The sequence below is a fragment of the Phycodurus eques genome, chromosome 21, assembly GCF_024500275.1.
Source record: "Phycodurus eques isolate BA_2022a chromosome 21, UOR_Pequ_1.1, whole genome shotgun sequence".
NCBI lineage: Eukaryota > Metazoa > Chordata > Actinopteri > Syngnathiformes > Syngnathidae > Phycodurus > Phycodurus eques.
Window position 1 is genome coordinate 2,234,763 of NC_084545.1, and position 27,380 is coordinate 2,262,142.

General features: G+C 43.8%; 2 protein-coding genes across 4 annotated transcripts in view; one reads left to right on the forward strand and one right to left on the reverse strand.

Annotated features, from left to right (window-relative positions):
- LOC133396527 (cadherin-20-like) overlaps nucleotides 1-11,750 on the forward strand; it is a 45,114-nt gene extending 33,364 nt beyond the window's left edge. For 2 of the 3 annotated variants that reach the window (XM_061666489.1, XM_061666488.1), the window contains 11 exons: nucleotides 389-648; nucleotides 3,677-3,971; nucleotides 4,842-4,961; nucleotides 5,303-5,470; nucleotides 6,390-6,577; nucleotides 7,563-7,822; nucleotides 8,122-8,258; nucleotides 8,353-8,474; nucleotides 8,547-8,664; nucleotides 9,272-9,523; nucleotides 9,691-11,750. In XM_061666489.1, the coding sequence (XP_061522473.1) occupies nucleotides 463-648; nucleotides 3,677-3,971; nucleotides 4,842-4,961; nucleotides 5,303-5,470; nucleotides 6,390-6,577; nucleotides 7,563-7,822; nucleotides 8,122-8,258; nucleotides 8,353-8,474; nucleotides 8,547-8,664; nucleotides 9,272-9,523; nucleotides 9,691-10,193 (2,349 nt within the window). In that variant the 5' untranslated portion in view covers nucleotides 389-462 and the 3' untranslated portion in view covers nucleotides 10,194-11,750. Of the gene's footprint in view, nucleotides 1-388; nucleotides 649-3,676; nucleotides 3,972-4,841; nucleotides 4,962-5,302; nucleotides 5,471-6,389; nucleotides 6,578-7,562; nucleotides 7,823-8,121; nucleotides 8,259-8,352; nucleotides 8,475-8,531; nucleotides 8,665-9,271; nucleotides 9,524-9,690 lie in introns of those variants that run through there. The other variant, XM_061666490.1, reaches the window with a different exon arrangement.
- A 1,609-nt stretch (nucleotides 11,751-13,359) lies between these two features.
- rnf152 (ring finger protein 152) lies at nucleotides 13,360-26,415 on the reverse strand. Its single transcript, XM_061666491.1, has 3 exons — nucleotides 26,280-26,415; nucleotides 14,412-14,508; nucleotides 13,360-14,335 (listed from the first exon to the last, which is right to left on the reverse strand). The coding sequence occupies exons 2-3, from the start codon at nucleotides 14,496-14,498 to the stop codon at nucleotides 13,724-13,726; spliced, it is 699 nt and encodes a 232-aa protein (XP_061522475.1). The 5' UTR covers nucleotides 14,499-14,508; nucleotides 26,280-26,415; the 3' UTR covers nucleotides 13,360-13,723.
- Between the last annotated feature and the right edge of the window lie 965 nt (nucleotides 26,416-27,380).

Sequence of the window (27,380 nt, forward strand, 5' to 3'; positions counted from 1 at the left end):
AAGCGACGCGTGGAGAGCCTCTGTCGCCGATATGCACGAGCGCAATCGACAAGTGGGGCGCTCGCTGCCAACAGCCTCTCGTATACTCACACTCTCTCATTTTGTTTCTTGTCCCCTTCCTCTCTTTGTAACAGCGGTCAGGGCAAACTGCTTTTTCTTGACAAAAACGGCATGTTGTTTGTGCTTCAATAAAAAAAACAAATTACGCAGTAGAGTACATGTGGCACCAGAAAACGTTATTTCCCGATAAGAACGCCAAGGGTCGCAGCGACTTGTACGTGAGCGGCCAACTGTAACCTCAGATTACCTATCATGTTAATGACCACACATTATTGAGTAAACTATGTCCGGTGCTTGCTATATTAACAACCCCACTCACTATTTGCAGACAAATTACCACTGCCATCCAGCCATCAGAAGAAGACTAAAAAGAGGTAGAGGACGAGGACGGTGGACTTGACAATGGAACCCCGGTCTGCATCGTGGCTGTACGTGACGCTCTGCATGATGAGCCTTCTGGCCCAAGGCTTCAATAATCATCCCACCAGCTCCCTGCCGAGGGTCCAGAGGGTCAAACGCGGCTGGGTATGGAACCAGTTTTTTGTCCTGGAGGAGTACACCGGGCTGGACCCTCTTTATATCGGAAAGGTTGGTCAACACACACATATATATATCCAGACGCCGGTAAAAGTTCATTTGTCCCTTAATGTTTGAGCAACGTGGTTCTGCGCCTTATGTAAAGCGCCCGGACACAACTTATTTTCTGTACGGACAGAACTGATTTGAATTGCAAAAACTGGGCTAAAACAAAAAAGAAAAATAATTATGAAATGAGCAATGTATGAATTAAATTGAATAATTTTTTTATTTTTTTTTTTTAATTGCGAAGCTTTAACTAAGCTGTAGGGCTGTAAACATAAAATAACTTTGTGTGTGTCCTCATAACACTTTGCTAAGCATCCATTATAAGATGTGTTGTTAGAATCAGCACCAGCTAACACCTTTGGTTACCCGGGTAACCATAGCATATTAAGTACAGTTATCATCTGAGAGTTAGGGTTTGGGATTAGAGCTCCGAGATAGGATTTGGGATTTGGGTTGAAGTTAGGTTTAGTTGGTTAGTTTTACAACAGGAGGAGGGTTAGGGTTTGGGGTTAGGATAGGGTTAGGTTTAGTGGGTTGGTAATGGAAGAGGATTGGGTTGAAAGATAACACTAATGGGTTCTGATTAAGGTTAATGGGCTGGGAGTGAGAACTGGAGTTAGTAGGGTTAGTCAGTTAGGGTTAGTAGCTTTGTTGGTTATGACTAGGTCTAGTAGATTAAGGGTTGGTACCAAAAAAGTGTTAGACTTTAGTGTTAGTAGGTTATGGCTTGGGTTAAAACTTGGAAGGTGGTTAGGGTTCTGTGTTATTTGATTAGGGTTGTAGTTAATGGTTAGGGGTTTGAACTGGGAGAGGTTTAGGGTTGGGGTATGGTTTTGGTTATGGTTATGGTCTGGAGATGAGGTCAGTAGGTTTAGACTGAAGTGACTGTATACATCAGTTACCATATTTGAGATGGTTTGGGATGAAATGTTTTCACCAACTTCAGTGTCTGAAACCCCTAAAACATTCCGGTGTTCCCAACATTCCCAGTGGTTATTAAATCTTATTCATCGTCCAATCACAAACTCAGTGGAAAACTGCAGCATCATCCTCAGACCCTGACTAGTCCATAGAAATCTGTAGTCTCAAGCCTGAAAAGCCTGCACAGAGAGTTCATGTTGAACGTTGACTCGATGAACTCTGGTGCTGTTGTGGTATTAAGTGATCATCCTGCGAAAGAACCTTTTTAAGACTGATGCAAACCCACCTAATGAGCGTGGAGGGATTCCGGAGGAAAATTCCCCCGAAAAGTCACGTGCCACAATCGGTTTGAGAGCTAACGAGTCCTGAGGGAACGCCATCTTGGAAATCCAAGAGAAGAAGTACTCCATCTATATTTGTGGACTATCTGAAATTGGCCATTGGGAAAGCAGGTCTTAATCTGCTTCAACTGTAACAGATCGCATGTTTCTTCTCTTTCAAACAGTTACTAAGACTGGGTGATATAGTCTAACATTAAATCTGTTTTTTTTGTTTGTTTTGTTTTGGTATTTTTTTACACAAAAATCTGATTTTCCAGTTTTTTTCAATTATTTCCTTTCTGTCTTTACAGATACTGTACGAATAAGTATTCTGTGATTAATACACAAGATGGCCGTCAAGGGGTCCTTTTAGTGGTACTGTTTGGCGACAGCGAGGCCCTTGACAAAGCGGCGAGTGATTTCCCATCAACAGGCTGCCATTTGCACTCCCGGGCAACAAAAGGTTTCTGATTGCGGCACACAGTCGTCCCTGGCAACAAAAGGGCACTGATTTTGTGATTCTTTGATTAGGAGTCCGCGCACCAACGCCATTTTCCCACCAGTCTAATCTCAGAGATGTCAACATGTGCTTTTGTGCTTCCGTTTTTGTTTTTTTGTTTTTTTTTACTTTGAAATGTCAAAATTTGCATTGATTGTGCCACTTATTCTCCCCTGCATTGTTTTTAAGTAATAGAATTTGGAATTACCCCCCTGGGGATCAATAAAAGGATGATCTCATTTTAAATACAATCATCAGTTGAGCCAGTTGGTCCAGTGACATTTTCTTACAGTATTATCTAAGTATGAAAACAGGCCTTGCATCACTTGATGGTCACTTTCATATCAACGTGTTTAAGGGTAAAGCTAGTACAGGTTATGGTTGGTGGGTAGAAAACTGGAAGAGGGTTAGGATTCGGGGTTAGGTTTAGTGAGTTAAGGTTGGTTTAGTAGGCATGTTGTGTTTGTCAGTCTTTTTTTTTATTGAATATATAAAACACGTAAAGCATGAAATTTATAATAGAAATGGAAATTTTAGAAGAAAAGAAAATAACAATAGATGTCATTTTTAGCACAGTTTACATGTTCAAAGGAGTAGGAAGAAGGAAAACATGTATCTAATTCTAATCCGTGTTCTCTGCAATGTTTTTATTTATGTCATTTTAATACATATAAATAGGAATTACAACTACGGTTGCAACTGATTTCAACTGATTGTACAAGTTGTAAAACCTAAGCACCAAAATACTGTAGAGAACATGAAAAAGGCAACTCGGATGTGGGGAAAACTTCACCAAACGTATCCTTTTATGAGCCTCTTTCTGTGTTTGTCCACTGTTACCATGGCAATTCTTTCACAATACCACACTGATTGTCTCTTAACAACATTAAGGCGATAGCCTTTGTGTTATAATAAGCGGTAAGATGGAGATCTTGGGGCTGTTTCTGTATGGGTTAGGAGTTGGGGGTTATGGTTAGCATTAGGTTTAGTGGGCTGGAAGTTAGGGGTTTGGAGTTACGGGTTTGTGGTTAGGGATTTAGGAGTTGGGGGTTATGGTTAGTATTAGGTTTAATGGGCTGGAAGTTAGGGGTTAGCAGTTTATGGTTAGGGGTTTGGGTTATTGGCCCTGCAGACCCTGACAAGTTCCAAAACATCTCGATCCTGAACTGAAAAGCCTTAGTGGAGAGTTCACAATGACTCAATGGAATCTTAACATTCATTAAGACGATGTCCTTCGTTGGACAATAAACTGTGAGATGAAGATTTAGGAGCTGTTGTTGTTTTGGTGCAGCTCCACTCTGACATGGACAAAGGCGACGGCTCCATCAAGTACATTCTGACGGGCGAAGGCGCCGGCACCACCTTCACGATCGACGACAGCACAGGTGACATCCACGCCATCCAGAGGCTGGACCGCGAGTTCAAGTCCCAGTATGTGCTGCGAGCGCAGGCCAGAAATCGCCTCACCGACAGACCGCTCGAGCCCGAGTCCGAATTCATCGTCAAGATCCAAGACATTAACGACAACGAGCCCAAGTTCCTGGACGGACCCTACCGGGCGTCGGTGGCAGAAATGTCAAAAATAGGTGTTGTTTTTTTTCTTTTTTCTTTTTAATCTTTTTAATGAGCTGATAAATGATGGACAAGATTTGTACACATCCTATAACATCAGAAACCCTGATCCCGCTTGAAACACTCACCCAGACCTGACACAGACCTGAACTTGAAAGTGTAACACTGGCTTTAAACCCTACTTAGGAACCCTAACCCTTTTTAAAATCTTTACCACTGACTGCAAACCCTAACTTGAAACTCTAACCCTATTTTAAAACCCTAAACTAGGCTAGAGACCAAAATTTGAAACCCTAATGTCGTACGGGACTTTACCGTGAAATCCTAACATTGGCTTGAAACCCTGATTTGTATAAAAGTTTCAGTTGGATACACAGGTCAATTGCACTTTTTGTCGAGAGAAGAAGTTTCATTTGTTCTACCTGTCACTATATGTCGCTGGCAAAAATGAAAAAAGGGACTTTGTTTCTAATACATGAATAACTTTTCTCCAGCACCTTCATTCCTGTTAGGTCCCGATGCTATCGCTATTAGAGCAAGTAACACAACTGTTTTCTCTCAAAGACGCTAAATATGCTATTAACAATGACTACAAAATAAATGATACATTGAACCCCTATTCGTGGACTTTTAGTTGAACCTATTTTCTGTTCATCGCTGCGCTCATCCCAAAGCCACGTCTAATGTGGAAATACTGCTTTGGCGCCGTCTGGTGGCATCTTGGTGCCAAGCAACTATGTTGAACTGAAGGGGAGGCGCCTTATTTAGTCAGGCCATAGCGTTGTATAGAAGTGCTTTGCCACCATCTTGTGGCATCTATAGGCAATTTAATATCGCAGGTAATATACAAGGCAATAATCCTTGTTCCGTTTCATCCCTACCAGGAACGTCAGTGATCCAGCTGACCGCCACCGATGCAGACGACCCGACGTACGGCAACAGTGCCCGTGTGGTCTACAGCATCCTGGAGGGTCAGCCTTACTTCTCGGTGGACGCCAAGACCGGTACGCGAGGCCCCTTCACCACACCGTCTCCACCAAACGTCAGAGAGTCTCCGTTCATCAGAGACTTGGGGATTTGAGTCAATGCGACTTGGACTGACGTCGATTGGAGTCATCTGTTTTGATGATTTGACTTGGGACTTGACTTTAGATAAACTGTGACTCGACTTGCCCAAGATAACATTTCTTGGGGCTTGCTTGAGACTTGAAGGTTGAGACTTGAGACTTACCTGAGACGTGAAACGTCTGACTTGATCCCATCTCTGGACTGTCCGTTCATCTCCACGCCGAGTGGAACGATGTAGATTTCGGGGTTGGGCGTAATCTCCCGCGTGTCTCCTCAGGCGTGGTGCGGGTCTCGCTGACCGACATGGATCGGGAGACCAGGGAGAACTACACGGTGGTCATTCAGGCCAAGGACATGGGCGGCCAGCTGGGCGGGCTCACCGGAACCACACGTGTGGACATCTCGCTCGGCGACGTCAACGACAACCCACCCATCTTTGATCAAAGTGAGACAACACACACACACACACACTTCTTGGCATTTTCAATACATATGATTAACATTTGCAATAAGATAAACCAGAGTCAGATCGCCCACTTCCAGTGTTAGTCCCCAGACAATTAGCGCCATCTGCCGGAATGCTAAGGTCTCAAGCCTGAATTTGGGTTTCCAGTTGGGTTACAAGCCTTGTTGGGGTTTTCAACAAGGTTTGGTTTTGCAAAGTAGGGTTTCAAGTCAGGATTATGGTTTCAAGCTAGGGTTAAAGTTTTAAACCAGGGTTAGAGTTTCAAGCTAATGTTAGGGTTTCACCGGAAGGTTTCAATCCTAGATATGTTTTTAAACAAGTGTTGGGGTTTCAAATTGCCTACATTAGAGTTTAAAACAAGTGTTAGGGTTTTAAATTAGGATTTGAAGCCAGGATTAGGGGTTTAAACAAGGGTTGGGGTTTGAAATTAGGGTTTCTAGCTAGGGTTAAAGTTTCAAGTCAGGATTTCAAGCCAATGTTAGGGTTTCACGTTAATGTTTTAAGGCGGGGTTAGGGTTTCAAATTTGGGTTACAAGCCGAGGTTAGGTTTTAAACAAGGGTTGGGGTTTTCAAGTAAGTTTCAGGGCAGGGTTTGAAATTATGCTTTGAAGCCTGGGTTAGTGTTTAAAAAAAAGAAATAAAAAACTGATGGGGTTTACAGTAAACCAACCAACAGAATTACACATAACTCCAACATTACAGCTTTTATGATTAAGCAAAACACTGAAACATTTACACATTTTTTTAGTTATGTAAAAAAAAAAATTATTTACGTATGCTGTTTAGTTTCGTTTTTATTTCCTCCCCATTTGTTGGTATTGCTTTTCACTTCCAGGGTGGAGGTTTGGCTCTGTCTGGTGGCCATAGGTAGAATGACAGTTGTGCATCCTCCCCTTAGGGTTGTACCAGATGAGCGTGCCCGAGTCGGCCTCGGTGGACTCGGAGGTGGGTCGCATCTGGGCCAAAGACCGCGACGTGGGCGTCAACGCCGACATGACGTACAGCGTCATCGACGGCGACGGCAGGGACACCTTCGGGATCGCCACCGACAGCAGCAACAGATACGCCATCATCACCGTCAAGAAGGTAGCGCCACACTTTCTAGGCTAGGCTTTCAAATTAGGCTTTCGAGCCCGGGTTAAGGTTTTAAATTTGAGTTGCAAGACACAGTTGGGGTTTTAAATTTGGGTTTCAAGCCATGATTAGGGTTTATTTATAGGGTTTAGTTATAGTTTCAAGCATGGGGGAGCGTTTCAAGTAGGCTAAAGGTTTTAAAGTAGGGTTTCGAGTTATGATTAGGATATTAAACAATGGTTTGGTTTTCACAGTAAAGTTTCCAGCCAGGGTTAAGGTTTTGACGTACAGTTTATAGAGCTGCCAACCTATAAAAATCGACTTCCAAAAACAATTCGTCCAAAATATTTTCCAAATTTCCGTGTGATAGTCATAATCAAAATGATGGCTTCAATATTTGTCATTTCAATGTTTTTATCACATCAGCCTTGTAATGGTGGACGCAGTTTATATACGGACAACAGTTTTGGTTTCTATTTTGTGCAATGTACTTCTTGTACGAGTACATGTAAGAAGAAGAAATGTAATTATGTTTTCTCTTGCATGTTGTATTACATATTTATATTTCCTATACCCACAATTGCAGCTGAAACGATGCAAATTTCCCCACTGTGGGACGAATAAAGGTTATATTACAAATATTTATTCATGAATATACTTTTAACCTGCCCACGTCCTGAAGTGACCTGTGCAGTGACATACTAATTAATTTTCGGTTCAGACGCGGCGTCCTGAGTGGACGTGTATTATTTTATATCTCCAAACACGTATTAATTGGCCTGTTATTTTTCTTGTTCAAAGTTGGCTACTCTCTGCGAAAACACAGTTCCAGCCATACCAATGTGACAAGTGTACTATATCCCCAACTCCATTTTACGGTTTAAAATTAGGGCTTCAAGCTATGGTTAGGGTTTCAAACTTAGGTTTGAAGTTCAGGTTTCAACTGTGGTGTGTGTCGTGTAAAAAGCTCGAGCTGTGTTTTGTGTTTTGCTGTCAGCCGCTGGACTTTGAGGCCAAGTGCAGTTACACCCTGAAGGTAGAGGGCGCCAACACACACCTGGAAGACGGCACCACACTCAGTGACGTCACCACATTCAGTGACGTCACTATCGTGCACATCAGCGTAGACGACGTGGACGAGCCTCCCGTCTTCGATGCGCCCGCTTACCTCTTGGAAGTGGCCGAGGACGCCGACGTGGGCACGCTGGTCAGGATGATTGCCGCCAGGGACCCGGACGGCGACAACAACACTGTGAGGTCAGAGGTCACGCCGTAGACGCTTCCTGAAGGACACGTGCCTCAACCCTTCAATTAGAACAGATGGTGTTCAGGTGTACCTAATATTGCGGCTTTTGAGTGGAAAGAATGACGTGTCAATCAAGCGCAATGCTGATTGTTGATTGTCTTCTCTTCCTCTTCTTTCTTATCCTCCACCTACTTCTCTTCTCTCTCCTCCCCTTCTTTTTTCTCTTGCTCCTTCTCCTCTTCTTACTCCTCCTTCTTTTCCCCACCTGCACCTCCTTCCCCTCCTTTCTTTTCATCCTTCTCCTTTTCAGGTACTCCTTGGACCGTTCTAGTGACCCTGACAAATTCTTCTACATGGACATCACATCTGGCGCTCTGATGACGTTGCGTCCGCTGGACCGCGAGCAGCTGGCCTGGCACAACATCAGCGTGCTGGCCATGGAGATGAGTGCGTGTGGCGACCTTCGACCTTTCAGTCAAAATGCGGCCTGATAATTAAAAGGAATTGCCATGTAAAGGCTTGCGTTTTCCATGTGTGTCAGATAATCCCTCTCAGCTGTCCAGCGTGGCCGTGTCCATCCGCGTGCGGGACGTGAACGACAACGCGCCCACGCTCAGCGACTACCTGGAGGCCTACGTGTGCGACGGCGCCAGGGCGGGACAGGTAACGCGCGTCACGTGACAGGAAGCCTGGGCGGCCGGGCGTCACGTGACCTGTCAGTCTTTGTCGTCGTAGTTGATCCAGGCGGTGACGGCCGTGGATCCTGACGAGCCTCCCAGCGGACATCACTTCTCTTACGCTTTAGCGCCACATGCAGCCAACAACCCAAACTTCACCCTGCGAGACAATCAAGGTAAACACATACACTAATAGAAAAATATTCGAAAAAATATTTTCCAAAAACTAAGTTAATTGAAGACTCTAAATTGCCCGTAGGTGTGAATGTGAGTGCGAATGGTTGTTTGTGAGAAATAAAACAAAAATATGAGAAAACAATTATCAGGTGAAAAAAACTAAATACTGAAAACAGAAATAATACAAATACATAATAAAAATACTGAATACAGAAATAATACAAAATACAGAAATATTTTTTAAATACCCCAAACAAATAACATTTTGAAAAGACAGCATATTTGAAAATTGTTTGTAAAATATGAATAAAAAATAATATTATGAACAAACATTGGAAGGAAAAACAACATTACTATAAAAATGCTAAAGTATTTAAAGAAAATTTGAAATATGAGGGGAACATACAAATTTATTAGGGGAAACACAAATATAAATGTACATAAATACACGTATTATTTTAAAAAGAATATTAATCAAAAATAAAAATATTAGGGGGAAATACTTAAATATTAGATATGGACAGATAGCTACTTATTTCCAGCCCCCTCTTGATGCTTAGCTAATATTAACATAATAGCATATTAACCCCCGTCTTGTGTTGTTAGATAACACGGCGTGGGTCTTGACGCGTCGCGGCGGCTGGTCCCAGCGGGAGCAGACGCTCTTCTACCTTCCCATCATGGTGACGGACGGGGAGGCTCCGGTACACACCAGCACCTCCACGCTGAGCGTGCGTGTGTGCGCCTGCGACCGCGACGGAAACGTCATGACCTGCAACGCGGAAGCTCACAGCCTGCCCGCCAGCCTCAGCAGGGTCGCACTCATTGCCATCCTGGCCGCCATCTTTGTGCTCCTGGGTAAGCACCACATCACAAGTCTCTGACTAACTAACAAACTAAGACCAATTTATCAAACCTCAAACTTGTCCTCATGAAACTCACAGATCCTAAAGCTAGCATTGGCGTACAAGCTAACTGCGCTAACACAGTTATTTTTTTGTGTGTGTGTGTTTGTGTTGTTTCAGTGATGATCCTGCTGATGCTCTCGCTGCGGATGCACCGCAAGAAGCCGTACCTTAGCGACGAGGAGGATAACGTACACGAGAACATTGTCCGTTACGATGACGAGGGTGGCGGCGAGGAGGACACGGAGGCCTTCGACATCGCCGCCATGTGGAATCCGCGGGAAGTGCACCCCCACGCGGGCGAGACGCGGCAGGACATGCTTCCGGAGATCCAGAGTTTGTCTCGCTACGTACAGATGGCTAGCGGCGGCAGCGGAGTTCACGGCTACGTCCTGTCCAAGCTCCTGGAGGCCGACGTGGACCCGTGCGCGCCCCCTTACGACTCCCTGCAGACGTACGCCTACGAGGGCGAGGGCTCGGTGGCCGAGTCGCTCAGCTCGCTGCAGTCGGGCGCATCCGGCGGCGACCACGAGTACGACTACCTCAACGACTGGGGGCCGCGCTTCAAGAAACTGGCCGAGATGTACGGCGTGCTGGACGTTAACAATCCTCCCATGTGGTAGAAACACACACGGCCGTCAAGAACCATCAGGACACAACACAGAACACCAAACTGACTGAATTCTCTATAGGCGGGCCTGGTATTCTCTCTTCAGTGGCTCCTTGACAAGTTAGTTGCCAAGATTCGAGATGTACGGCATCCTCAGATATGTTGGCAACACACGGCTATTAAGAATCATCCAGAAAGAACAAAGCGAAGATTGACTAAATTCTGCCTTAATGGGCTTGGTTCAGTGGGTTCCAATTCAGAGCCTCCAGAGTGTCTGCAAGTCGAGCATGTGTGAACATAACGCCGCCACGGAAGTACGATAAACAATTTCCAGCAGAACAGTGCCAACACCGCCGCCTCATCGGTCTGGAGCCTAAATTGTTGGTGTTTATTTGTGTTGAAGCTAAGTTATTTTATTACCAACTCTAGATGTACAGCGTGCTGGACGCTAACAATCCTACCACGTGGTAGCAACACACACAGCCTTCAAGAACCAGAAAGTGACTGAGTTCTGTCTCGACTGGCCTGGTTTAACCCTCCATTGGTGCAACGGCAGGTTAGCTACATTATCTATGCTGCTCCAGCGCTTCAAGAAATTGGCTGAGATGTACAGTGTGCTGAATGCTAGCAATCTGCCGACGTGAAAGAACTCAAAAGCACCAGAGACAGACTGTATTTCGCCTCAACGGGCCTGGTTCAGTGAGTTCCGAGTCGCAGCCTCCAGAGAGTCGACAAAGCACACTGGAAAAAGGGATGCCACAAAAGAAGGATGAATGAGTCCTAACAGACAAATGCAAACACTGCCACCGCCTCATCGGGTCTCGAGCTTAATTTATTGGTGTCTATTTATGTTGGAGCTAAGTTGTTTGAGGACGTCACAAATTTGCATTTCAAGAATCTGGCCGAGACGTACGAAATAATTCAGAGCACCACAGTCAGACTGAAATCCGCCTCGGCGGGCCTGGTTTTGACCCTTCAGTGGCGTCCAAGTCTGAGCCTCCGGAGAACCAACTTTAAAGCACACGACAGTACCACAAAAGAGACATGAATGATTCCCAGCAGAAGAACACCGCCACATCGGGTCTGGAGCAAAAATTATTGTTATCTATTTATATTAGAGCTATCTTATTTGAGGACAGGAAGCAGCTGTTCACTCAAACGAGAAGTCGTGACGAGCGCCTTTCATTCGGGACACCATCGTGCCAGCAGAGTCTGACGGCCGCACGCCTCAACGGGTTGGCTACATCGTCGCCGCCATGCTAAGGCTACTTGACCGTGGAGCTTGTGGAGCGCAAAGACGCTGTAATCTATCAGGATCAAGTGCCAAAACTATGAAGAACATTTTGGATTTAAAACAAACAAAAGAGCACCAAAAGAAAAAGAAAAATTTGTGAGGGTACCTTTTGATCTTTTTACTTGAACTACATGTGTGAACACTCATGCTACGCTAACGTGGTATGTGAATGTCTGTAATTTTTTTGTATTCTTGTTAATAAAACAACGAAAAAGCTACTTTGGCCTCCTAATTATGTTCCAACAAACTAGTGGTAGAAGTAGTAGTAGTGGTGTTAGTAGTGGACGTTTAAAGTAGTAATGGTGGTGAAAGTAGAAGTTGTAATAGTAGCGGTGGTGGTGGTAGCAGTAGAAGCGGATACTGGTAGTCGTAGTTGTAATAGTAGTATTAGTGATGGTGTTATGGTGTCAAAAGTAGTAGTAGTAGTAGTGGTGGTGGTGCAAGTGATAGTAGTAGTCGTGGCAGTTGTGGTAATAGTAGAAGTAGTTGTAGTTCTGGTTAGCGCTAATAGTGGTGGTGTTAGTTGTAGTAGTAGCAGGAGTAGTGGTATCAGTTGGGGTAGTAGTAGTTGTGGTTAGCAGCAGTAGTGTGGTGGTAGTAACTATTGTAGTAGCGGCGGTCTTATAGTAATAGTAGTAGTAATAGTCTAGTAGTAGGCTTTACACGATCACTTTTACCGGCAAATCACAAAAAGAAGACCAGCGATCCATCGGCTGTTTCAGGACAATTTTGAGTGCGGTCTTAGCTTAGCAAAAGGCTGTAAATCCAAACTAGCGATAAGCAAAAAAATATGGTCTGAATATTCTACCTTAGACGTGTACAGAACATAAATCAAAATGTGCCACATTTGCGATGTATAGAGCATTAAATATGTAAATATGCTACATGAGGCATGTGAAGAACTTTAACCATTCTACATTACCGGTATTATGATGTAAATATCGTTAGCCTAATAGCATAATTGCCCAAGCCATTTTTGAGTGTTTTCAGAAAACAAGAAAAAACACATACATAAAATATTTTGTAAATATGTTACATTCGGTGTATAGATCAATAAAGGATACCACACACACACTTTTTTTCCCCTTTTTGACCACTAACATCTATTATATTCTCATTTATGGGGGCTGGACTTCTTTCCTTAAACTGCATATGTTGGTTCTAAGTGTATGGTATAAACTCTGTACAGAATTTGAGACCCCAAAAAATAGCCTTTGCTAAATGGTTATCATTCGTGATAAGCATTCGCGATTAGCATTAGCGCGCTAGCGATTAACATTTTAGGTGAAAAAACGCTAACGACCATTCAGCGCACTTATACATTATGTTATATGTATATTACACATCTAAAATAGTGTCTTAATAATCACTTACATACGCTCCTCATTCATTTTCAGCAACGTTGTTCACTGATCCAACAGTGCGTTCGTCATCAACAAAAGTCCGTGCGGTAAACATGGACAGTGGCCAAATGGTTCCGGGCGATGTGAATTGGTTCCGGGCGGCGCAAATATGCTTTTATATTTTATCGAGGCAGAAATCTTTGCATTAACTAAATTTTGTTGTCTACTTAGCTGATTTTTTTATCACAGCCCTACTTTATACATAAAATATTTTGGAAATACGCTACATCAGAGGTGTATGGAACATTGATGTTAATAATAGCAGTAATATGGTGTAAATACGCTCCATAAGCATTGTGTCCATCGTTAAATAGCAAAAGCCATTTTTATGCCGACCAATGAAGTGATGTGGTTACATACACTATGCAAGGATGCTTATTAGTTATATTGTAAATATTATCATTTATGTACACGGAAATATAAAGTTTTTTAAAAAATGGGATAGAGGCCTTAAATTGGAATTGGGCACTTTGACCTGCAGTGTATGCAAATCCAGCCGAACCCACTGAAGCGCAACCTTCAAGATTGGAAACGAAAGACCAAAGACGTCACCTTTTGTGTTCTAACACCACAACTTTATTGACAAGACGGACTCAGTGGACAAGTCACATACAAGCTTTGTCCTTATAGACTCAGTCGGAGTCTGAGTCCAAAGTCTCTTCAAAAAACGACTTACTTTAACTAATCACAAACTAAACAACCAATCAGAGGAGCTTGAGCCTAGAATAACAAAAGGGTAAAGGATGGACTGGATAAGCTCTTGGGAATGTTTAGTCTCCAAAGGTAGCTTCTCGGCTACCTTCTCGTTGGCATCTGCGGTGGGTCACGGCTGACTCCGTCCGTGATTCATCCGCAGGAGATGACGGTGAAGCGCTTGGAGATGCAGGACATGTTGTGCAGCACGATTCCGAGCAGAAACAGCAGCACGCACGCCACCAGCACCACCGTGCACACGCCCGACCACGTGGACCCCTTGGCCGCCCCGCCCGCTGCCAGCCCGCTCACCCGCCGCTCCTCTTCACCATCCTCCCCTTCTAGAACCGCGTCCAGAGGCCTCTCCTCGGGCACGCTCACCACCGCCACGCCCTTCTGCCCGCCGCCCGGGAGGAAGCGGCACGCCAGCAGCCCAGGCGCTCGATCCTCCTCGGCGGGCAGCGGCAGCATGTAGCAGCCGCTGCCGGGCAGCCGGATGAAGACGGGCGTGCGTTCGGAGGCGTGCGGGATGGCCACCACGGCGACCACGTCGGGGTCGTCGGGCAGGTGGGCGACGGAGAGGCCCGGCGGCAGCTTGGTGACGCCGCGGCACCACGGGCAGCGGATCTCCTTGTGGCTGCTGCGCATCTGCGACAGGCACACGGAGCAGCACGTGTGGCGGCAGTCCAACAGCTTGGGCCGCCGCCGCGGGCTGAAGTAGTTGAAGCAGATCTGGCATTCCAGCAGGGAATCTTGGGAAAGAGTCTCCATGTCGGGGGCAAAAAATATATATATATATTGTCCCAGTGCTCTGTCAACAACGCAACGAAATCTACTCCACCGGGTGTTCGGAGAACGTCCTCGATTGTCGTTCTGCCGACAACCTCGATGTTGTTGTGGTGATGTCACAGCCTGCTCGCGGCGACATGCTCGTCCATCTGCAACACAACAGAACACACGATTAAACAAAGCCTATTTTTACAGTTACAACACATTTGACATCACAGCAGCCGCTTTAAGGGACTATGTAAATGAGACACCAATTAAAAAGAACATTTTCTGTAGTAAGGAAAATAAATCCGGCAGGAAGTGACTTAGTGGTTAGCACGTCTGCCTCAGAGTCGAGGGGTTCTGGGTTTGAATCTGGCAAGAGAAGTGGAGTAGAAAGCCGCGCCATGTGTAGACAAGCAAGCATCCACTCTCACAATCACACTTATGAGCAATTTATTCTCCAATAAAGCTAACATTCATGTTTTTAAAAAAATAAATCATGGGGAGAACACGCAAACGTCACACAGGAACCAAGAAACCCTGGGACACTATTTTGTTCATAATCGTGGAAGCAGTCTGCCATGGAGAGAAAATGTAACAAGTAAATCAAGCATTAGGAGCGGGTGGGCGTGGGGGAATATCGAGCCACTCGACATTTACGTCGGATCAAAGCTAATCCTCGTCTTTGGGAAAAGTATTTTCCGCAAGGGAACATCTCCTCTTCCTCACAAGTCCACCAGGATTTGCCCGCATTTCTCCTTCACCTTCACTTTCTTTTTCTCTCTTTCTCTATCTCAGGGAAGCTTACTGAACAAATGCTGCAGTACCACCATGAAGCTCTGGGGGCAGTGTTGGGATTGAAAGTGAATAATTGACAAAAGTGCACATCAACAATGAAGAAAAATCACATTTGGGGATTTTAGTATTGCGCCCGGCGGGCGACTGGTAAGAGCGTCTGCCTCACAGTTCTGAGGACCGGGGTTCAATCCCCGGCCCCGCCTGTGTCGAGTTTGCATGTTCTCCCCGTGCCTGCGTGGGTTTTCTCAAGGCACTCCGGTTTCCTCCCACATCCCAAAAACATGCATGCTAGGTTGATTGAAGACTCTAAATTGCCCGTATGTGTGACTGTGAGTGTGAATGGTTGTTTATGTGTGCCCTGCGATTATCTGGCAACCAGTTCAGGGTGTACCCCGCCTCCTGCCCGAAGATAGCTGGGATAGGCTCCAGCACGCCCGTGACCCTTGTGAGGATAAGCGGTTCAGAAAATGGATGGATGGATGGATGGATGGAGTATTGCGCCCCCTGGTGGACCAATTGCTAAATGTTGATTCAAGGTTTTTGGGACCCTGCTGTGTGTCTCGCCAAGTGGGCGGAGCTGTAATGTGAACAGCGCACTGATTGGTGGATACAATCGCGTGGCGTCATCACTTTGTTTCATTTCGGAGTTGATTGGAAGTTTTTTTAAAAAGTGCCGACTAATGAGTTGGTCGCACTGGTGCGTGAAAAATGCCGAGTCAGCACTTGGGCTGCTCCAATTATTTCGAGAGAAACAATCAAAGACACACTCAGAAAGACGTTTTCATAGGGATGGGGAAAATATGCTCTCCATCAACCTCACTTTGTCATTCTTACTCTTCTTCTATCTTGCACTATTTTTCCTTCTCTCCCCTCTCACTCATTGTTCCTCCATCTCTCTCCTCTCTTATTTTCGCCCTCCTTGTCTCTCTATCTTGCACTCTTTTTTTCTTTCCCTCTCTTATTCCTTTTCTAGCCCTCATGTCTCTCTCTTATTCTCTTCCCTTTCTTTTGCTTATAAATTCTCTCTCAAGCTCATCTCTCGCCCTTTTCTTTTTATCCTCTTTCCCCTCTCTCTTATTCATTCTCCGTAAACCCCCACATCATCTCTTTCTGTCTACCCCCTCTCTTTCTTTCTCTCTTTCCATCTGAAGGAAGCGGTGGTGGTGGAGGGAAAAAAAAAGTGTGATTCGTGCTGACTGGTCTCTTTCCACACGTCTTGGGAGTCTTTAATGAATTTAGTGACTCTGCATCAAAGGCCTTAAAGGACACCTTGGGTCACCATTTCACATGTTGTATGTCATGTTTGATATATATGTAATACTGATTTTTTATTAAATAACCTATGCAAAAGGGACTACAAAATAAAAGGTGCAAAAGTGGCAATTTGTAGTTTGAAGGTACTTTCTGTGGCGGATCGATGTGGACGTTTGTGTGGCGTAACCATGACAACCGCCATTGAAAAAGCGAGCCTCTAGGGGCACTCTTTAGAGGTCGGCTTAAAACAAGTCAAGCAACAAGCAAATAACGGTGTCATTTGATTTATGACTTCAAGCTACTGTCTCGCCTTTGTGTGACCCATTTAAAACATAGTTGCACACACACACATACATTCTAGTAGTAATATACAACATACTTATAATTACAGCTCTGAAAGACGACTGCAAAACTGTCAGTTTCTCTAATTTTGCAATTTATAGGGACATGCGTTCATAAAATTTAAATTTTTGTTTTATTCTGTAAACTACGCGCAACGTAACTCCCAAATTCCAAATACAAATCGCATTTATTTGCAGAAAATAAAACGTAATAAAAATAGCCCAAAAACCTAACTTTTCCACAAAAGTATATTATTACAGAACTAGCAGTATATTATTAGTCACAGTAGTATTTTTAATATAATTTAAGCATATAAAGTTGGTTCCAGTAAATAGAGAAGTAGTAGTACAGCTATAGTATGCATATAGCAGTTAAATAGTGCTATATTCTATAAATAGCGCTATATATAATAGTGCTATAAATTTATTTCCTGTATTATTTGTCCCCAATGTAATTATGAATAATTTTACCAGAGGGTGGTCATGACGTCATCATGTGCAGGTGGTACACAAAGACACACACACACACACCCTCAGGGGCCTCCCACTCCACATAAAATCAGCTAAAAGGAAAGTGCACAAGATAAAAATAACCAACCATTGGCCAGCAGCATACACACGCACACAAACATGTACACACACATACAGTATACAGTACACACACACACGCACATTGGCCACGGGGTGTGAGGACGCGGCAAAATACCTGCAAGAAAGAAGCGCGGCTCGTTAAATGTGAGCCCCGCCAGCAGAAAATGTCAGCCAAATGTCACGCTAACCCCAGCCGGCGCTTGGCGTAACGAAAGCGCGTTCCTGTTAGCACGCGTGTCCACACCGAGATGCGAAGCTCCAACAGGAGGCGCCACAGGCTCTCGGAGATAACAAAAAGAAGAAGAATAGCGCAACAATGAAGGTCAATCATTCATGAAAATGACACTAATAAACATTCATCGCTGCACTTTACGACGACGCGTTTTATCTTGAACGTCTGCCAGCTGCATGCGGCTGGTTTAACAGGGCCGCACACATACACACTTATTCTTGTCTTTGTGTCATGGTGGGGCTAGCTGCGCACAGTACAATATGAGAGCAAGGCTTTATCCCGGTCACGCAACAACAAAAACAACAAAAATCCAAAAGTATACATGTGTGGCGTAAAAACACATGACTTCATATATTACGTAACTGGATGACTGATCAGATTTAGCAATAAATAGAAGTTTCTTGTGTGTTTTTTTTTTTGTGTGTGTGGTTTCTGTAGTTCAAAACGTGTCCCTCGTGGACGTGCACTTCTTACACTAACAACATGGCTGAAACAGTGAGCAGTCAGTTTACTGGAAAGGGAAAAAATACGAAGGACAAAACCTCTTAAATACAGGGTCCCCAATCTGCAACTATAATTGACGCCCCCCCCCCAAAAAAAAAGGTTTACAATTGCCTATAGATGCCACAAGATAGCAGTAGCAGTATTTTTGTCTAAATGAAGCTCCTCAAATTACTGCAACAGTTCCCTGGCACCAAGATGCCAAACAACAGCATCAAAGCAATACAGTTGTGCCTTGAGATACAAATTTAATAATCTTGTCTCAATGCTCGTCTCTTAGAACATTAAAATCTCAAATCATCGTAACCCTTTGGAATGAATAGAAATCCAATTAATCCGTTCCAGCCACCCCCTCCCCCCCAAAAAAAACAACCAAGATTTGTTTTATAACTAGATTTTTTTTCAGAAGAAATACTGCACTCAACAGTATTTTACTGTATAAAAACAGAGTAATAACATTTGCTCTCCACATAACCAGCAAACACAAAAAATGTGGACTCAAAAACACAATGTGTTATGCTTGCTTTCATTTTCTCCTTCTGTGTGGTCTATTGGCGAAACCTCATGGCGCATAACCATCAGAGACTGATATCCTTCCATTGCAAGGAAACCAATGTAAATTGTGTGGGGGCACAGCGTTTGTTTGAGGGAGCCGTGCCCCCTCTTGCCCAGCATACAGCTGGCCCCGCATGCATATCAAAAGGCTTAAGTTAGCAGCAAGCTACATTAGCAGCAGCCTTGCTCTGCTATCTTCTTGTCCCGTTCACGTGGACTTGCGCGCCATCATACACAGATTTACAATGACCGCCTACCTCGTCGCAAGAGATGATATTTCACGCTGATGTCAGGACGTCATCGGTAAAAAGACGACTATGGGTCGATAGGTTTGATTGACAGCTGGAGTCAAAGTGCTACTGATGACGGGCTGGCGCAAATGCATCAGGCTGACTGGAATCACTTTACAACAGCACAACTTTGTCAAGCCAACACTGGATCAGGCAGATAAATGCTGACATGACGTATTGGTCATATTTGTCATTTATGACATTTTCGCTTCAAAAGCATGCCAACCAATCACTGAAGATTTATTGGCGCAATCAAGTCCGCAAACATTTTCACTATAAGCAGATCAAGAGAGAGGAAAGTAAATATTAACCTTAGGTGGACTTGGATCCACATAATTAATCCATCAGTTACGAAGAGAAATAAATATAAAAGCTGGCCATTGAATCCGTTTTGTATCATTTTTTTCAAGCTTTTTCAATAAAGTCAGGCATATAAATCCATCCATTGATTTTTGGTTGTTGATCATGTACAATTTTGTCATTTTAAGTAGTCACTCGAACTAAACCGATTCCACCAAACAGTAGGCTGAGTTCAAACAGTAAATGTTAGTTTGCTGCCTAAATGGGCTGCATAAGAAAGTGAGAAACATGGACAGCATAACCTGCATGAAAAACGTCAAAAATGTTTAAAAATAATAATAATAATTGAAGGGATTTTGTAAGTGATTTAATTTTCTGCCTAAACATCCAAATAGAAAGTTAACGGCGCGAGAGTTAAATTAGCACTTAAATACGTCTGCAATGCACGGATATGTAATCAGGAATTGATTTCATTCAACATGCACACGCACACACCTGGATGTCTTATCGCAAAGCACTTTGGCCCACCCGAATCATGTTCATGTGCGCCATCCGATTACAACAGTTACCTCAGCCAAGGAGATTGTGTTTTGATAATACAAAAGCGATCAATTAAGTTTCTTCCGATAACCCAACTCATCAAATTTGATGAGCTTGATGGACAAACGTATTGAGCCAGCTTCTGGTATGCTATGCTAAGCCAATACCCAATTGATACAGCAGGTGAATGTAAAGTTAGCTCTTTTTTTAAAGTTAGCTCTTCTCAGCTATGCTAAGATAAGGCTACGTGATACAGCAAGTAAATGTGTTGTAACGCTAAACAAAATAGCCCACGGAAAACTGCTCAGTCAAACTTATGTCCAAAGCACAACGCAGGTGGTCACTGCTCAGCTAAGCTTCGCTAAACTAAGACTGAACTTCATGAACAAGGTGAATGTGAAGTGAGCAATGGTGCTAGCAACCTATATTTGCTAACACTAAACAAATTAGCCCACGGAAACTGTTGAGGCACTAACTTTATAATGGCATCACGTCCAATTCCCATTAAAACAGGGTTATAACACGCTATGCTAAGCTAATACTACGCGATAAAGCAAAGCTATGATAATACTACCTGGCTAAATGCTCATTTGAAACATCTGAATGAGCAACTTGCGAAAGTACATTCACAGCAAGTGTAACTGACGTTAGCAATGAAGCTAGTAGCGTGAGGAGTGTCACGGCGCCACTAATGCTGGCTGGTGCTAAACAAAATTAGCCGGCGGAAACCTGCCGCTAAGCTAAAGTAATAGCACCAGGGTAACAAGTGGTTGATTTCGTGTTGCCCCTTTTGTTGATGCTGCTTTTGTTGCTGTTGCTTTTGATGGTTCCGCTTCTGTCACTTCTGTTGTTGGTTTTATTGTTGCTTTTGATGTTATTGCTACTTTTGTTATATTTCATACTGTTGGTGTTGTTATTGTTGCTGCTGTTGCTTTTGTATTATTATTTTTTTGCCGTTGGTGCTGGTTCTGTTGTTGCCGTGACAAGGTGGATGCTGGTTTCATTTGCATTCACTCCTCAAGCTTCACACTGGTTTGTGTGCACTTGCACTTGATTAGTTGAGGTAATTGATTGTAATTATCCCCAGGTTGCATTCAGGCAACAGTTGACTGACGACACACTTGACTTCAAGTGCTCCCAACACACAATTTGCATCTCTGCATACATGATCTTGTTGTCCTCGCACATGTCCATGTATTTTCTATAGCGCTTATCCTCACTAGGGTGGCGAGGGAGCTGGATTTGCAAATTCCGAACAGTGAGGCCGATGTGCTCACCACTCACCCACCGTGCTGCCTCCTCACGCACGTCTGCATCTTTATTCACGACATCGTCAGCCTGATTGTTTTTCATGGAGCAGCATCCCGCCAATTAAAGGACTGAATGATTCCGTGCTTGCGCAGTGGGGAGGCAGCGAGTCCGTAGGGTTTCTATCTAATTAGCAGCATCATTCTGTCCCGCGGCGCCCGGGTGGGAAGCCTTTTAATAACATTTTGTCTTGTGTGTGCGAGCGATGTGCCGCCATCCCAGGTGTGAACTCCAAAGTGGGATTAATCCACAATACAAATGGTTTTACAAGCAGGTGTGCCGCTGGTCTGGTCTGGTCTGCCGCCAGTTAGCTCACTTAACCTTTTTTCCATCGGCCATCGAGAATAAGAAGAAACCTGATGTGTTCCAGAGCCACAACTTAAGAAGCAGAATTTATTTATTTGACACCAGTCTCGTGAACTTGCAAGCTAACTTTTGGCAACACCTATTCACCTGGTTTATGGTTTCCGCAAAAGGCAATGTCTAAAAATGTGTCAATTTTCTCAAGATAGTATCACGGAAAAGTAATCTTCAGTAGAATAATAGAGTATGAAGATTACACTCCCAAATAGGTGGGGTGCACACAAAAAGATGCATCCTTTATTTGACCCCGCTGAACTGAGTGTCTCTACAACACAGTCACAGACACGCCAGTGCCCGCCGTACCATGCGAACATGTGATCACGCACCTTGCCAACAGCAAGGTGCTAGGCGAGGACCCGCCGCCGGCTGGCTTGGAGGTGCGGCGAGGTGTTTTATGCAGCGGAAGGTAATTTTGTCACGTGCTTCTGTTCTGATGCTGACTAACTGACCCCGAAGGGGAAAAAAAGAAGAAGAAAATATATAAGTAATACAAACATATTATAATTAAAAATAAATACAATGAATAAAAAATATTTCAAAAGAAAACTTTTTTAAAAGAATAAATAAAATAAAATAAAAATGTAAAAATAATTTAAGAAAAGATTAAACAAAATAAAAGGAAATGGTTTGTTTTAACATCTAAAAGAAACATTTGAAAATTATGGAAAACAAAAAAGTACTGTATTTTAAATCATTAAAGGAAACTAAAATTTGAAGAAGAATTCATGGGGAAAAAACACTGAAAGAAAAGATCAAAATAATTTCAATAACACTTTTAAAGAAATTCACTAATACAAATATTTATTTAAAACAAATAGTTTTGAATTTTTTAATAAAAATAACATTCAAAGAAAAAAATGTGAAAAAAATTCATAGACAAAAAAAAACAAAGACAAATAATTTAAAAGAAATATCAGTAATAAAATGACAGTGAAAAATTTGAATGCGAAGAAAATGAAATTAAAATGAAACAATAATTGCAACATATAATTTAAAGGAAAAAAGGAAGACAAAAATTATATTTAAAAAGAAATAAAATATAAACATTAAGCAAATATAAATAATTTAAAAACAGTTTAAAACTGAATAAAATAATAAATATTAAAATACCAACATCCATTTTGAAATCAAAACTAATGGTTGTGTGGCTGCGCCGAGGACACGTCCGGCGGATTTGTGCTGTCACGCGGCAGCAGACTCCCTGGTGGCCGCCATCAGCTACTTTCTTATCTTGTCATCAACACGTGCGAGAAGAAGACACGCCAGCTCCACGAGCTCTAAGACAGTCAACACACATCTCCGGGGATACGCATCACGGCCTAACACGCACATCTCATCTCCACGAGTCATCTCACCACGTTTGTGGTTGAAAAAGGATGATATGACGCACGATTAAACCGACGCCCGTGGCCGCAGCGACGATTTTAATGGCAGCTGCTGAGCTGATAAATTGATGTCAACAAATGGCGGAATAGACGAGCAGCAACACCAGTCACCTCATCACCTGCGCACGATGCAAGGCTATAGTTACGTGATCAGAGGCTACATTTATGTAAAAATATGAATTCACTACACTCAAAGATGCTTTACAATTGCATACATTTTTGATTCACTCCTCAGTCACACCTGGTGGGGGTAAGCTACTTGCATAGCCTCAGCTAACCGGGGCCCGTCTGACGGAAGAGTGGCTGCCATTCTGCGCCTATGGCACCTCAGACCACCACCACACATCCAACCACATTTATCCGTAGTGCGACGACAACATGCACGCAGGTGGAGATACGAACCACCGACAGGTTGTATTTTTATCCTCTGCACCACGCCGCCCATACGTGAACAGAGGCTATATTTACGGAGCCAAGGCTATTTTTACTGTATGTGATCCGAGGCTACGCTGACGTCAACGACATTATCAACAAAGTGAAGACGGAATTTTGGTTGCAGGTACACTGTGGCAGAAGTGTTAAAGTGATCATAAAACAATAATTGAACCTTTCTGCTGTAAGAACTGCCTGCAGAAAAGAGTTAAATAAATACAACCACTGCCAATAAACTACTTATGGCCAAAACAGGAAGTCATTTCCAGGTTTTTCCTCCTCAACATCGACAGCGAGCTAAACGATTTTTCCCGGAGCGCCGGCTGAACTCAGTCGCTCGGGCTGGGCCGTTCGTCAGTGCTTACAATCCGTCCGGCGGGCTGAAATGACGACATCAATCGTGGCGGGAGACGGAGATTGATTCAGAGCGGCGAGAAAAGTGGAGGCGGAGGAGGCCCACGGCTCAGGTTCGCTTCCACAGAAAACTCGTCAAAGACACACGTTGACTCGTGAGCTTCTTTTCATGACCACAGATGGCCACAGATGGGGGGGTCAATACGGCCTTTACGTAAAAGCTTATCTTTTATTCACAAAATTTGCAAGGCGACCAAGGCGAAATGTTTGCAGCTTGGAAGCACAAACCTTGGGTAAAAAGTTTCTAACATGTCAATAGATCACCGTTCTTTGCAACGTACAAATAGGAATTTGACTGCATGATTGACTCACTCCCTCCTCCTCCCTTGTCATATGGAACGAAATGTAAAAATATGAAACTCATGTTGACTTAAAGTAGTTTGAAGTTTGTTGTAGTTTGAATTAAAGTCACTAGTGACATTTTTGAAAAAACGCTAGAGGGGGTCGTAAAAGTCGCGAAATAGATCAACCAAATGGCGGACTCTGTTTTTGTAAACCAGCTCCTGTCTGTTCGCAGCCATGTTGTTAGTGTAAGAAGTGCAAGTCAGCAGGGACACGCTTTGAACTTTGGAAGCTACAAAAATCTTATCTATTATCCCACTGATTAATCGAGTAATCGGAAAAAAATGGAGTTTGCATTATTAAGCACTAAAACATGCAGGTATGGTGCAGGTATTATTTTTGTCCACTTTGGGGGTCGACATGAATCGTTATAGCCCGTCATAAACGCATTCAAATCAACTGACTGGCCCAATCCTAACCACAGACAGAAGCAATCATAGTCAGAAAAACAAAGGAAAATCATGGCGTGACTTCTCTCCTCATGTTTGCGCGTTTGACGGATCTCAGCTTTGTCTCAGTCCAGCCCGGAGAGGAATTTTCTATTTTTTTCATCCCTCCTTTTCCCCCCATCCGCCAGGTCGCGGGCCTTTTCCTCATTAGTCAAGGTCAACAACGGTCACGACGCTCCCAAAAAGAACTGGAATCATCGCTCTGGCACAAAACAATTATCAGCTCAAAGGGCGAGAACAGTGTGGTTGCCGCCTTCTTGCACTTCCGGTTTTGCTTTACTAGCCCTGCCCACTTCCTCCCCCAATCTCTACGCCACGGTAAAAACAAAAACAAAAACAAAAAAGCCATGCAAGACCACAAAAAGCTTCAAAAGAGAAACCATGGCAAAAAGTGAAGCAAGGACACAAAATGTTGGCGACAGATGGAGAGCGATCATGCAACAGAGTGTGGACAAAACGCACTCGGCCTTCCAGGGAACATTGCGGTCATGCAAATGAAGCGCAGGTGCGGGCGGACTGAAAATTCAAGTGAGAAGGCCGCCTCGCTAGCTGCGTATGCTAATCACACGATGTTGTCTCATCGAAAGCAAATGTTGTCTGAGCCAAGTGCAATTTTCATTCAGATTCCCGCATTTACGCTTGAAGAAAATTTCAAGAATCCCGTGCTCGTAGGTGATTCGTGGTTGCATTCATGTGACCAGAGGCTACATTTACATAACCAGATGTGAATACTATACACTTTTTTTGATCCTAGGGTTCATTTACGCGATCCGACATTACATTTAAATGACCAGAGGCTACATTTACATAATTTCAGGCTAGATTTACATGATCCAAGGTTTCGTCTAACGATCCAATGTTGCATTTATGTGACCCAAGGCTATAGTTCCCACATCAGATGTGACATATACTTGAGCAAAAGCTACGTTCCCGTGATCCGAAGATGAAATGAACTAATCCAAGGCTCACCGAAACGTTACTGCGCTTTCACCACGATCCTTGCCCTTTGCCGTGCTTGTTTAAACAAAAAAACCTCCACGGGGGAGGTAATTACATTCCAGCACTGACAACTACAGGGGTTCCCCTGAAGACGCATTGGGCCCCCGGGGGCCCTTCGACCACTTAGCGCACGATTTCATGAGGCCAAGGCGACGCCTTCCTTTGCTTGCGATTCCAGGGAAACCGACAAACCGGGGAATGTTCGGCATGTTCTCGCTGACTGACAAACATCTCATTTTACACACACACACACACACACACACACACACACTGAATCAGAGTTGTAGACAAGAAGCAAAGAGCTGGCAGGGACCCTCCTTTAAGACTCCCTAATCCTGCAGGCAATTACACGGCAAGATTAAGTCGACACTTCCTAAAAGTGGAAGCACATCCAGCTTGTTATTTAAGGGAAAAACACTTGGGGGTGGGGGGGGGGGGTGATGCTTTAAACTCGTCCTGGTGTGACCTTCCATGATTCCACCTCTCACACTGGGAAGAGCTGCGAACATTGGGATGAAACAATAACTGCAAAAATCAACCTCATCATGAATCCTGATGACTCCCAACTTTTGTTTGTTTTTTTCCGCTCTCTAGTTGACCCACAACGGATGGGACAATGGAGACGTGCACGCGCAACGCGGGCCATTCACGGCGTGCACACACAAGCCAACAGCATCTTTGCGTGAACGTGAACGCAGCATTTCTTACAGACACAACAACAGATCTGCGCGACCGGAAATACACACCCAGGACGCACACAAACGGTGACAATGAAGTCCGACAGAAACAAAAAGACGAGGAGAGAAATCGTGACAATGAGACAAAAAAGGAGAAGAACACTTACCTCGTGCAGCGGAGTGCGTGTGTTTGCGCGTGTGCGTGTGCAGCTCATCCTCTTTGTCGTGTGAACGCAACACAACAGGAACACAAGGCGGGCGGACACACTAAACACAAATAAAAGAGAAGAGCAGGCGGCCGCCTCTCCGCCGGCGGACACGCCCTCCCCGCCGTCGCGCATGCGCACACACGCGCGCACACACGCGCGCACGCAGGTTGTGCAAGGTCGGAGGGTTGAGGGGGGGGCGGCAGCATTGCATGGGTCTACTTTTATGACGTCATACGACCCATGTAAACAGTAGCGCCTTGAGATATGATTGATAGGTTCATAACTCAAAAAACAAAAAGAAAAAAAGTTTTCAAACAGGGGGGAAAAAAATCTGCAAATAGGTCAATCTGCAGATGCCGAAAAGCGAGTATGCAGGGAATAGAACAAACCAGGGAATGCTCCTTGCAAGTGTTCTCATTTTGTGTATTTGACTGTTTGTCCCATTAATTAATGGATGAAATTATATCGCTGACTGTCAATTTCCTATTTTTTTTTCATGTCACTTGAGCTGTTTCAGTATAGAATACATATGTACAGTAGTTATAAAAAGTCTACACACCCCTATTCAAATGCAAGGTTTTTGTGGCGTAAAAAGACTTTTTCCACCAATAATCTTGCACTGCTCAACTGAAAAAAAAATATATTTTAGAGGAAGGAAGCAAAACTAAAGAAATGAGATAAAGTGGTTGCACAAGTGTGCACACCTTCCTATAAGTGGGGATGCTGCTGTTTTCACAATCAAACAACCACATTTAAAGTCACATTAAGTAGCAGTCAGGACACACCTGTCACCATTTTAAGTGCCCCTGATTAAACCCAAATAAAGTTCAGATGTTCTAGTAGGCTTTTCCCGACATCTTTGTTGTCACATCTTAGAGCACCAGCCGTTGTCCACAGAGCGATTCCATAGCATCAGACAGATCTAAGGTACAAAAGAATTTCCAAGGCATTAAATATAGCATGGAACACAGTGAAGACAGTCGTCATTAACAAGAACTGGACGTCCCACCAAAATTGATGAAAAGATGAAAAGATAACTGGTCAGGGAGGTTGCCAAGA

Bases quoted from the DNA above. Each gene is read 5' to 3' on its own strand.
- rnf152 (XM_061666491.1), bottom strand. From the start codon at position 14,498: ATGTCGCCGCGAGCAGGCTGTGACATCACCACAACAACATCGAGGTTG. The intron at 14,336-14,411 runs GTGGAGTAGATT...CCCGACATGGAG, and splicing joins GGACGTTCTCCGAACACCCG to ACTCTTTCCCAAGATTCCCT.